At 36.0% G+C, this 13,158-nt stretch overlaps 1 protein-coding gene across 2 annotated transcripts in view; it reads left to right on the top strand.

Annotated features, from left to right (window-relative positions):
- Nucleotides 1-1,999: 1,999 nt before the first annotated feature.
- Nucleotides 2,000-13,158, top strand: part of LOC108134960 (ankyrin-3) — a 36,248-nt gene continuing 25,089 nt past the window's right edge. The window contains exons 1-2 of one of the 2 annotated variants that reach the window (XM_041708676.1): nt 2,000-2,018; nt 2,443-2,578. In XM_041708676.1, coding sequence (XP_041564610.1) covers nt 2,459-2,578 — 120 coding nt within the window. In that variant the 5' untranslated portion in view covers nt 2,000-2,018; nt 2,443-2,458. Of the gene's footprint in view, nt 2,083-2,442; nt 2,579-13,158 lie in introns of both variants that reach the window. The other variant, XM_017255484.2, reaches the window with a different exon arrangement.

The raw sequence follows: 13,158 nt of genomic DNA, 5'->3' as shown, positions 1-13,158 counted from the left end.
GTTTTGAATATATTCGCATAAAATTCAAAATTTACATGTTATAAAAAATATTTAATTTCTGCAATAGCTGAAAGGGTGTATAAACTTTAACTTGTCTTAGATTGCTTCCTTTCTTGTTATAATTATATTTAGTAATAGTTTGGGACTCATGTAATCAAAATGTATCGGGAATATTTTGTCGTCAACACTTTATTATTACAAGCGGTTTTTTTTTCTTTCTCTGTCCATTTTTTGATTCCAAAAATATTCAGCTCTGCCATCTTCAATCTTAATAGAATAAATTTTATTTATTTATTTGGCCAGGGCCTGAAAGTTCGTCAGGTTCTAGGTTTTCATTCTTCCCTATTAAACTGGATTAAATCTTACCTAGATCGCCTGACTTATAGGGTCAGTATCAATGGAAAATTATCTTTCCCATTTAAAGAAACATCTGGCCTTCCGCAAAACAGTGCCCTTGGCTTTTCATTATTTATATCAATGATATGTGATGTTTCTAAAAAATTCGGAATACCTCCTATATTCCGATGACATCAAAATTTTTTGATCCATTCGATCACCGGCTGGTGCAGAGTCACTTCAATCTGACTTAAATGTAGTCAGACCTTGGTGTTGTCATAATTTGCTGCCATTAAGTCAGGTACAGCAAATGCCTGCTTAATGTCACAATAGCGTATTCATTAAACACGCTGCTTTTGAGACACTAAGATGGGTCTTGAACCTTGCGGTATTATTGGATAGCAAATTTATCTTTTCCAAATACTTAAATTACATTCTTTCTAGCTCTTATGCCATGTTTGGGTTTGGAAGGCGTAACAGCATCAGTTGGCATTGTTTTCGGCATTTGTGCGTTCCAAATTGGAGTATGCTGCATTTATATGGTGTCCTACGCCCGCTTCTCATGTCAAAAGAATTGAACGTCTCCAAAAAAATTCCTGAAATTTACCTTATATTCCTTAACTTACCTCACCCCCTGCCATCATACTCAATCTTACACTCATTAGCTGGTAACATAGACGGCAGTCATTAATTTTATATAAAATAGATGTTTCTATACCATCTAGGTCGTAAAGTTCTTTTGCACCATTTTTAATAAGAAGCCTTCGGACGAACTATGCCGCCAATGTGCTCTCTGCAGAAACATGCGTTAATATAACAATGTTTTTGCTAGCATGGGGTTTAGCTTTAGCTGTAATAAAATGTTATAAATAATATTAAGTTAATATAATAGTTGCCAGTACCATGAAAAAAATACCAACCGTTTCGCTGGATCGGCTCTGTGGGACTGGACTATAAGGGAAGAAAGGAATGGTGGATTCAACAAGTTTTATATCTACGAGTTATTATAGCCGAGTCACACTTACGTGAGTTTCCCAAATATATCGGACTTAGCGTAAAATAGCAGAGCTACCGTTTCACTGAAGAAACAATTTCGGTTGTTTGGTGTGTTTCGTAAATGAAAACTATCACCGTCACTCAATAGTTTTTCCGGGGGAGTCATCCATAATTCGCTCCCAATTTTGGCCTATGGCAGAGATTATTTCGAGCAAAGCCTTCCAAGAATGCGAATTTATAGGTCGTAAGCATTTAAAGTCACTAATGAAGTCATTTGAAGGTTTTACGATTAAGGATGCTCGCTTAAGCTTATCAAGGATCACACTTCGGTGGCATTTCTCTACTGGCGTTGTATACACCAGAAGAAGGCCAATTGTACAGGATTAGAGTGGAGAAACAACAATCACGAATCTTTAACAAATAACAAATAACTCGAAAACTTACTGGAACATACATTCCCTCTTAAATTTTTTTTGAGTAAAAAACCCATCACCTAAAACGGAAATTCATAATATATAATTACTCAGTAAGCTGTTAATACATATCCCCCTGAAATATTAAGTCGATTAGGGATTATAGAAACTAGATAAAATTAATTTTTCGAAAACTAGATTTTAACGGAAAAATTACGGGACGGGCAGCACTGATTGTATTGAAGGAATTTGGATATGGTACAAAAACGATAAGTAAGTTTATAATTATCGAACTACTTTCACCAAAATAAGTGAAACATTCGTTTGGATTGTTAATGTAAATACAAAATTAAATATTATTAAGTACCAAGGATATTACTAATACTGAAATATTTGTGTTTCTTATACTCTATAATAACACACAAATTTATAATAACGAGACAGTTTTATACTTGATGACGTCATTCCATCAATCATTCTGCAAAAATTTAAAGTCTATATAATATACATACGTATGGACACATATGTATACATATATGTACTTAAATTGTACGAAATTAGGAATTCATTGTATTATACATATGTACATGTTAACTTATCTACATATGTACATATGCACAAACATAAACAATTCAAAATATGTTTACTTTTTTTCATACATACATAAACATATACTGAATTTTCGTGTAATTTTCAGGTCTTAACCCGCAATCATGACACTTGGTGAGGTACGAGTCGAGAATAAAATTAAATCAACTAGTGAAAATTGTGCCCAAACAATGAGTATAAATAACGGGATGACCTCAGACAAAAGTAATGGAAATATAAAACAGGTAAACAATCTATTTTGGCTTTATAAACTAGATACATACATGGGTTAGATAGGCACATGGGCGTATTCAGTTGTATAATTTCTTTCGTTAAAGTTAATTAATGCCTAATGAAATTATTGCAGCTGTATATTTGTATGTATGTACATGTATGTACAGTTGCGGTCCACATAATAACAGTGTAACCCCAGTTCGTGTAACAGTGTTTGTTATTTTCAATTCCCTTATCCATTTCATACAACGATTGAATGTTCTGTAATACTAAACTATTTAGAGTTTATTGAAATTGACTTTTAATTAAACATTTCAAAAATCTGTTATTTTGTGTTTCTTTATTTACTATATTTAAAGTCAGTGGTAGTGAAGAATCTCTGTAACTCCGAGCTCAAGCTACTAAATTAAAGGATTAATTAAAGGGTGACATTTTGGTTGTATTCCATAAATGGTTTTGTAATTCGAAAAATGTTTTTTTTTTGATTTGAAATATGTATACAGCTGCGTCCCAAATAATAGTAGTGCCCCCATCTTGATTTGTTTGTTATTGTTATTAATATATTAGATTAGACTTTATATAGTTAAAAGCAATAGAAATACTTACATACATCATTTTTTTTTTTAAAAAAGTGAGTAAACAAAAATTAAAATTGCAACTGAAAAAGTTTGGATGAGTTCAATACATATTTACACATTCGAGTGCTAAACTTTCAAATCTGATCTGAGCCCAAGATAAGTCTTAGACGTTCAGCTGCTGTACCCAGAGATAGCTGAAGAGTCTGCGGTGATATGCAGACGAAACTAGCGCAAGTCCAATGTGAGTCTGGGGCTCACTCCCGAGGGAGTGCTGTGTGAAGAAAGTTATCAAAAAGTTGTGTTATAAAGATTTATAACCAACTAAGACCTAGAGTTTTTTTACTTCAAGAAAAGCTTTTTAAAAAGTTTTATATTATCCTATTATATACCTGCAAATATTTAATGAGTGGCCGATTTTTGATGCTTACTAATAATTTATTTTTAAATAATGTTACTGAGTAATTGTAGCGAAGGAAAGCACCCTTCAGTACTGAAATTCTCTTCCTGGCCTTTTTTTGCGGCATGTTCGAAAAAAACAAAAACAAATCGCATGTGCTTGGTCTAGCGAAGTTCGAAATAAGAAGGCAAACAAAATTCTGCCGGCACTTCTGTCACTGTAGATGTTCGAACTTCTTTTGTTGTTGTTTTTTCGAGGTAATTCGGAGCAGCGGCCGAAAATGATAGAGAGGGATGGATGGGGGGAAGAATAATTCTTTATTTTTAAGAATATACTTAAATGATTTTTATTGATTGATTTTTATAAAGTTGCTAAAGGCAACGTTAAAATGGTCATGTTTGATTATCTGCCTAATGTAGTTTGTAAATACAACCACTGTTTTGATCTAATATACCCTGGCACGCGCGTGTCAGAATTTTTGGTTTCGTTTCCCTTTTCCCCATTCCGTTTGCACTTGAATTCGACTACAGCTTGAGTAAAAAAGTGTTTTTAATAGTAAAATCTTAATAAGATTTTAAATTAATTAGGTAAGTGCAGTTATTTAATATTAATGTGATTTATTTTGATTTATTTATTTGATGTTTTTTTTTGCAGATATCATAAGTTCGTTGAAAGACCAGCAGCCGGAGGAGAAGGGAAGCCTTATCGTGTTTAAAATAATGAAAAAAAATTTAAATAAAAAAGAAAATTAAATTAGAAATAAAAAGTAATTGAATTAAATTTTTATTTGTTAATTTAGCAGGGTTTCCTGAGGAATCAGGAATTCCTGAGGATTTCATCGGGAATTTGCCTCCCACTGAAGTTATGGATTCCTGGGGGAATTAAAAAAAATTCTTAATTCAATTCCCCAGAAATTTCTGAAAAAATTCACCGGGAATTCCATCAGGAATCCTCACCGTAAACGAATGCTTTATATAAATTCGTCGCCGTTTTGTATGGAGAATTCCCCGGGAATCCTCGGGAATTCCCGACGACTTCCCTCACTCCTTAGGGATGGGTTATATAACAGAAAACTGTTAAGCCTTGCTGCTGTTAAGTTAGCTGTTACTGTCGAATTGCATGTGCTAGAGTATTACACAGTTTTGAAGCAAATTTTTAAGTTCATATTGGTGTAAAGTTATACAACATTTTTAATGGATATAAATTGTATGGGTTTTCACTTTTTCTTGGTTGTACTAATATTTTGCATTAGCAAATGAAGCCTTTTGTAAATTGTCCAACGGATTCATTAGACTTGGCTACTTCCAAAAAAAATTGAAAAAATCCGTAATCATTATGATACCGAAGCTTGGCAAAGATTTCTCTCGTGTCTCTCAAAACTATTCGAAAATGCTTTCTGACGCGTATATTCCCATATCTAAGCGTTATCCCGGCACATCAATTTGGCTTTCGAGAGAGAGCAATTCAACAGAATAACATCAGAAGTACGAACAGCATTCGAGTATCGAAAATACTGCAGTGCAATATTTCTTGACGTCGTACAGGCTTTCGACCGAGTCTGGCTTGATGGGGTAATGTATGAAATTAAAACGATTTTGCTTGAATACACCCTCAAGTTACTTGATTCATACCTCTACAGTAGAGTCTTTTCACTAAGATGCGACTATACAATAGCTGACGATTACGTTAAAGAAGATGGAGTTCTTCAAGGTAGCGCCCTTGGTTCAATTCTTTTCGTCATATACACATCGGATATTCCAACAAACGGGCGTCTAACATCATCTACATTCGCAGGCGATACCGCGATCATTAGTCGGTCCAGATGCCCAACAGCACTTCTATCAAAAATCCATGATATGTTCGGAACGAGAAAATTTGCAGAGATCTGGGTATTCTATCCCTAAAAGATGAAACATCGGAACAAAAAGTGACTTATCACACCAATCTAACTTTTTATCCGAACCATCTCGCCAGGGGCTAAGCACGGATGCACCCGTTTAATGCAATGACCTTCAAGCTCAGCAATAGTTATTAGTGCCCCTTAATCTTGCGTCAGTCATCTTGATTTTAGCTTTTTAATTCAAGATTTAATACACTTACTGTTTGTCTCCCAAAGGAAAAGATTCATAAATAAAATGTATATATAAATAATTCAACTAATAATGCAATATAAAAAAATTAAAATTTTATATATTGAAAATATAATAATACATCATTAAATAACAAAAGAATATTCATATAAATTTAAACGACAATAACAATAGTTTACTGTAATAAACCATAAGTTGATTATAAAAAAACTGTAAATTTAAACAAAGAAACAAGCAAATCATAAACTGATTTGTCTAAAATGGAATTATTGCTTTTAAATATTTTTTGTCCAGATATATAGGGTTCCGAACTTAACAGTAATCTATAAATAAATCAGTATTTGTAAGCACACGTGAAATTTTACGTGTGTGCTGCCTTCTAAGTGTTTTTACATTCTTATTTTTTGACTCAGCCACTTCCTCCGAAAATTCGCCAATGGAAACTAAAGCGTTTTTAATTATATCAGGCCCGTATCAAAACTTTATGAACTGTAGCTGGAATATAGTACCACGCGTATTGTTTAGTTAATTGCTCAGCTGTATGTAATGCGTAATCTAACCCTGTTATTTCGGCTGGCAACCTCCTGTTTTTGAAAAATTCCCGGTGTGAGTTTCCATCATTGGTTTGTCAACGATGAGTCACATTTTTGTCGGAATTGTTTCTGAATTACAATTTTTCGATTCCGCACTGTGGCTTTTCCTTCATCGATCTTATTTGCCATTGCTTTATTGGAAGTCTGTAAGCCATATGTATGAAGTATTCAAAAAATATAAGCATGCAGCGGAGATAACCCAAAATCTTTATGAACTGTTCCTTCTAAGCAGATTTTTATGTTATTCATTTCGGTTGGCTTAGCATCACAAATACAACATTTGGCTGACGACGATTGGGAAAGTGCGTTACAAACATTGCCGTCAACCATTGTCAATTGCAGCAAATGAGTAACATTTATAACTTTGTTCTTTAGCTTATACTGGGTGGGTAATAGATTGTCTATTTTAGTTTTAGAACATTCATTCGGATTCTTTTATACATTGAAATCTTATGGGGCGGCAGAATCGTGTGGATGATGGGCGAGGATTTTTCCAAATTTTTCTTCAATAACTTCTTGTGGCTGTATGGTTTAATTAGGTCTGGAGCTTTACTTCAGCAGCAAGTTCTGTCACAATTATTTTTTTTTTGTCGTGTGCTGGCGCGTCTACTGTTATGTTAATAAATTTCTTATTAGCATATACTGATGCTTTGTTAAATTTGCATCTTTTATAAGATCTATTACAGCAGAAATTTTGGCTGGTAATATTGATGGCTTGCGGAACGTAAGTCATCGCCTGCGGACGCATTTTGTTTTGTAATTTCTGCAATTCGACGACGTTTTGTCCTTTGAGAACATTCTGCATAGTTGATTCTTGGGCGACCACGATTTGCTGCGTTTGCTGCGGCTTGCAAACTTGTCGGTTTTGGAAAGCCAATCGGAGTGTTTTCGTTTAATATAGTTTTTATTCCGGGAACATCCATTATTAAATGAAGAAATTCTTTTTAAACCATATTTAAGTAAAGTTGGTCAAATGCATAGCCGTGATTTTCGATGTAAGATAGTAGTAAATTAAAAATTTCTTGAAATTATTTAGCGCTTGAACCCTTGCTAGCGCACCAAAAATTCAAAATATAATTGCCCGAAATCTGGCACTGATAAGATGTTCCTATAGCAATTGATAAGTACCAGATTAAAAAATAAAAAAATGCAATACAAAAACAAACACTGACAATGAAATACAACAATTGGCAACGCACAAAACAAAGACACGAATAATCAGTAAGAAACGCACAAAACAATGACGAAAAATCAGTAAGAAACGCACAAAAAAACGACACGAAAAATCAATAAGAAGCGAACAAAAAACGACACAAAAACATAGAAATATTGGGCGAGATGGAGATATTGAATGCTTGATTACATTAAGTGTAGCAAATTGTTGCAGCTTATTTTCATAACTTGGAATACCTAAATATTGAAAAATTAAAAAAAAAAAGTTTCGTTGAAGGGCGTCATTGGCAAAACAATTTTTACTCCATCTGAAAATAGATTTTTTTTTAAGTTATACAAAAACAATTATGGTTTACGCACATGTTTTGATAAAAACACACAAACAATGCAATTCAAATAAAAATTACAAAAACACAATGTATATACCTTCAACATATATTTTCATTTTAGTTTGATCACTTTAATTTAACTTGTGTATAGTTTGCAACTACGATGCACACGCTTAATATTGGTCACACGGTTTGTGCTATCGCTTTACCTGTCACTTTCTTCGCGAATGTGTGAAACAAAAAAAACAAATAATCAATTTTAAAGCATCGTTTTAATATGCATATAAATCAAAATTAAGATATTTAAGAGAATATTAGTTTTAGCTTTTTGTTGGTTTTCCTAAGGAGAAGATTCAATAAATAAAATGTAAATGCAAACAAAAAAAATTATAATTTGATATCTGTCTTTGATCGGTCCGATCTCTACTCATGCAATGCAATGGCTGATTCCCTTAGTTTATTTTTATTCTGCAACAAAATCGTTTTTAATTTTTGTGTTCCTTGGTACTATCCGTATATCTCCTACAAACTAACTTGGCTTAGCAAAGAGCTGACATACCTATGAAATATAACGTCCAGACTTAATGATAAATAAAATCAAACCAGTTCTCAATGTTTTTTTTTTTTGAAGTGGTCCGTCAAGATTCACCGTCCTTAAAGTTCAGTGTTATACAAATTATAAAAACCTTTGTATGGTGCAGTTCTCGCAGGATCCTAAGCAGTTTATTAACTTTGTTAACACTAAGCGTAAATCTAATATTTCTCCTTTCTTGCTGTCGTTTTAAAAAACAGATTAGTCATTATTTTTTTTTTCAAACGACAGTTCATTCAACGTAGCCTTGTTCTTACACTGTTTCCAAATCGAACCTAGTTTTCTGTCCCACCATAAAAGAATGTTTACTCACCAGGGCCCGATAAAATTCCTGTCTGCGTTTTTAGTTATTGCGCGGAAGCTCTGTGCGAACCCTTTTTTTTTTTGAAACCTTCCAAGTTCCACATTTGTGGAAATAGTCATTTGTACTTCCTTTTCAAAAAAATGGTTGGATGCCAAGAATTATAGAGGTGTATTTAAATTGTCGACTATTCCAAAGCTTTTTGAATATCTCCACATTTGCAGCAACTTTTAGATTTGACTTTTGTATCTGACAACTGTGACGCTGCTGTGTCTTGTCTACCTATTTTATCTCTTGCTGAAGATTCTCACCATCCTACCCTACAGCTTTCTTAAAATTGTTTTTCCGTTTCGTGAGATCTCCAATAAAGCCATAGCTAAGGTTGTGTTTTGGGCGAAATAATTATTCGGAGTTATTGCTGTTGCATATTTTTATAATATCCTCTACACTATATCTGATAAGTACCAGTGCTTTTCTACCGCACTATTTACTGATAAACGTGGATGCCTCGGATGACACTGGTATTTTTCTCTTACTTGCAGATATTTTTAAATCTGTTTATTTATTTGTTTGCCAGAACAATGTTTACTGCCTACAACTAATTAAATCTGCATCTAGGTTGCCAGCAAGAAGGTCATTTAAAATGAGTTAGCCTGAATTTTCCCGTTGTGTTCAAGGTTAAATGAACGAGACGGCATCCGCTGAAACAAGACGGCAAGGGTCTGTTAAATTAATTGAAATAAGAGCAGACTGAATGGACTACATGGTTTTCCCCGAACAAAAGCAGCTTGTTTTCAAAAAATGTCGTTCTATAATAAATAAAAAATTTTGATTCAAACTTTTTTTTGTTTTAAAGATACATATTTAATAAGGATTTTGTTTTTATAAAAAAATATTTTAAACTTGGCAATTACGGCGTCTTTTTCCGCAGTCCCGCGTTGACAGCAGAACTTTTTTCAAGATCATCAGAGGTAATAAATACAAAATATGTGTATTTCTTCAATTTCTGAATTAGTTAATAATTAATACACAATAGTTAAGTTCAAATTCAAGTGTTGCTTTATTTTAGTTTATTATATTTTCGTGGGCTGCCGTGAAATTTTTTTTCGCTTAGAAGCTTCTGCGATTGTTGGAGTTTGAAATGCAAGTGACTCCAATAAAATTTTTAGCAGACAGAGGCGAAAGAGAGGTTTAACACTCTCTTATTGAGCGATTCACAAGTCGCTCTTTTTGTCAGCTGCAGCTCCAAGCATCATCCCCCCTGTCTTTGACGACCATTTCAGCGGAGGTGAAATCCTTGATGCATACGACGCCCGTGATCTTGACCAATGGTTCCGTTGAGCGCCACTTGAAACGCTGTTGAAGTACTGACAAGTACTCTTCACTCCATCTTTTCCAAAAGGCTTGCTGAATAAACGTATTTTGCTGCCAACAATCTAAGCAGTTGTATTTAATTTCGGAGAGATCCGGCTTAGCAAACGCAGAGGGTGAGCACCCAATAATAAATAGTCCTGTAGTAAGGACACTAAGATGGTCAGGATTATCTGAAAGTGGTGCAAGAGGACGCGAATTAATTAAAGCATGGATTTGGTATACCAAAGTGCGAAGCTCGTCAAAACCAAGGATGGATGTTCCCAACGAGAGAAACAAATGGTACTTAGCGATTTTTTTGACTGCCTCCCATAAACCTCCGAAATGAGGTGAGCGAGGAGGTATTGAACGCCAATCAAAGCCGCTTGGCAGGCAAAGATCATGTATTTTGTTTTCGTGCAGCTGGCTTCCGAATAGTTGCCGTAATGACTTGACTCCTACAAAATTAGTCGCATTGTCAAACCAAATGCAGCGAAAATACGTGAGCATCCTGAACGCGCCGTTCGGCAGATCGGCCATGATTTGCTTGACGAGACGAGGCCTTGCTCTACAACAAATAATGCATTCTGCAACAGTATAAGAGCGAGCAGCGATGGCGGCCCTGCATGATACTGCCTTCGATGAAAGTAATTGATGATACCAAATGTTATGGGGTGACGAGTCTCAAAACTGAGTTTGTAGTTTCGAAGTCGACCGCCTAGACGAATTACTCCATGTTCATCCAGAAAGGGTGAAAATGAAGACAGGCTGCTTGAAGGTTCTACAGTCTTTTCCTTAAGCAGGGCCCTGTACTCTTGAACCAACTGTGCCTTCTGAACTATCCGAATTAATATATCAGTCCCTCGGTGAATATCCAACGTCAGGTGATCGTATCCTGTTGATAAATTGGTATACATATCCAAAAATTCGTTGCATTGCAAAGAATGTATGCATTTAAATCCAAGAGACATATCAGAACAGTCAAAGGCCAGCAGTACTTTGTAAAGTGTATCAGAAAGTCTTTTTTCTGGAAGAAACGGCTTAGGCCGCATTCCCTTCTCCCGGTGGATAAACAATGCATCCATAAGCTTGACTTCAACACTTCCTGTGGTGAAGCTCCCTTTGAAAGCATGTCTGCGGGTTCAAAGCTGTACGTATATATTGCGAATTTTTTTTTTTGTTTGCTGATGTATGGCTGCGACCCTATTTGCGACCAAAACATTTGACTTTGATGGCTCTTCGCGAAGCCATGATAGCACTTCAGAAGAATCCGACTAGCAGTAAAACCGACAATCGTACAGTTTTAGATTTACTATATCGTTGACCAAATGTGCAAGCAAGGCAGCGGTGCAAAGTCCCAATTTGGGAACGGTTAACGTAGTTGTAGGAGCTATCCTAGATTTTTAGTAAATTAAATGTACCTTAACTACTCCTTCCTTAAACGATCGAGCACAAATTCAGGCGCCATAGGCCAGAAGACTGGCGTCACAGAAGGCATGGATCTCAACCCTTGATTCCGACTGCAACACATAACGAGGAAATTTTCCGTATCCGACCTCAGCAACTTTCTTGCAAAACTCCGACAATCCCATTGCAACTTGTCTCTCCACATCCTTTGCAATATTATTTCTGCCTTTGTTTGAGTGGGCCCGACTAGCCCTAGTGGGTCGTAACATCTTGCTATCGTTGACAATACTGAGCGCTTTGTGTGGCGTCCAGATCCAATATGGCGGGCAAATGTGAATGATGTCCATTATGTCCATTCCATCATCAAATTTCAAAAACGCTTCCCTATTTCCTGGAATATGGCCCAACACCTCAGATGAATTGGTTCCACGCTTAAGAAGACCAGAAGTCTAATGCATGATTTTCAAAACCTCTTCACTGAGTTGCCTCCAGAAATCGTAGTGTCTACTGCGAATTCCCGTAGGACTACGGCTGCACCAAAGATATAGGAAGCAAATTCATCCACTGCTAGCCGACGCATTGCTCGTAGGTCCGGATAGGATAAGCTCATTTAACGAGACACCGGACGAAGTTGCTGCCAATCCATCAAATACCACCCTTAACTTAGTGGATGTGCTATCTGGAGCAATGGAGCTCCTCCTTTGACGTCCTTGCAATTGGCTCAGTGACAAAAACGAGCTAAGAGCATGTTCTATGGTGGCACTCCATGTTTATGTTTTTCGATAGACGATGAGTTGCGATAAACGACGAGTGTTTTGGGGCCGGCTGGCCGACACCAGAAAGAATCCAACCGAGATGGGTCTTTTGTAACAAGGGCATTCCGGGAGCGCCCCTACCTGCTGATCAATGCGCTGCGGCAAGAAAAATTAGGGATCAGCTAGTTGAATGTTCCATAGAATATTCCACGATTCAATGAAAAATACATAAAAAGGTTGTTGGTCAGTTATTCTCGCACCTACGACATCCGGGATGCTATTTCTGTAATTTCATACTCGAGATTTTGCGATGAGGTCACCTGAGTATCCTTCTGTGGAGAAGCTGTTGTCTCCAATGCAAGATACCAAAAGCGTACGACAAGGTATGTACGAGCCTGCACGGTTCTTGATTAGGAAAACTGTTGTGGCAAGTAAGACCTACTCAAACGAATATTGAGATACAAGGGCTTGCGAATTGGACTGCGAGGGAGATGACAAAGCGGATGACGAGACGGCCAATACGTAGCTACTACTACTACATATAACTAGAGCAAGCTGTTTAATTTTCTGTTGGGCAAGGATGATCAACTGACTGTCTATAATGTATAAGAGTGTTATGATTTTGTGATCTAAGTTACGAAAAAAGCACATCCCTGCAAATATCTTTCTTTGAAGCGTACTAGCATCCTTTCTAGACTTGCCATTCCACATTTTCATGGTGCGTAATCTACATTCCAAAAAAAATTGATAATTTTTCCGAAGTCAGTAGCTCCTGAGTTGACGTGATCTCATCAAACTTGGCTTGCGTGTTCTTGCCAAGCCTCTGAAGCAAGGCGTGGACCAGAACGCATCATGAAATTTCTTGGTTATTGGCAAGGGAATCCATTGCTCGAAGATGTGAGGTTATGTGATCCGTGTGAGCCAGCAACTTCGCTACCTAAGAGCTCACTCGCTCTAACCCAAATTTCTCTTATATGAGCCTGTAAAATGAGACGTTTATTATCAAATCGCTTTTTTTAGAATATC

This window comes from Drosophila elegans, unplaced genomic scaffold (genome assembly GCF_018152505.1).
Source record: "Drosophila elegans isolate 14027-0461.03 unplaced genomic scaffold, ASM1815250v1 contig_349, whole genome shotgun sequence".
Lineage (NCBI taxonomy): Eukaryota > Metazoa > Arthropoda > Insecta > Diptera > Drosophilidae > Drosophila > Drosophila elegans.
Note: the sequence above shows the minus strand (reverse complement) of the source record. Positions and strands in the feature narration are given on the sequence as shown.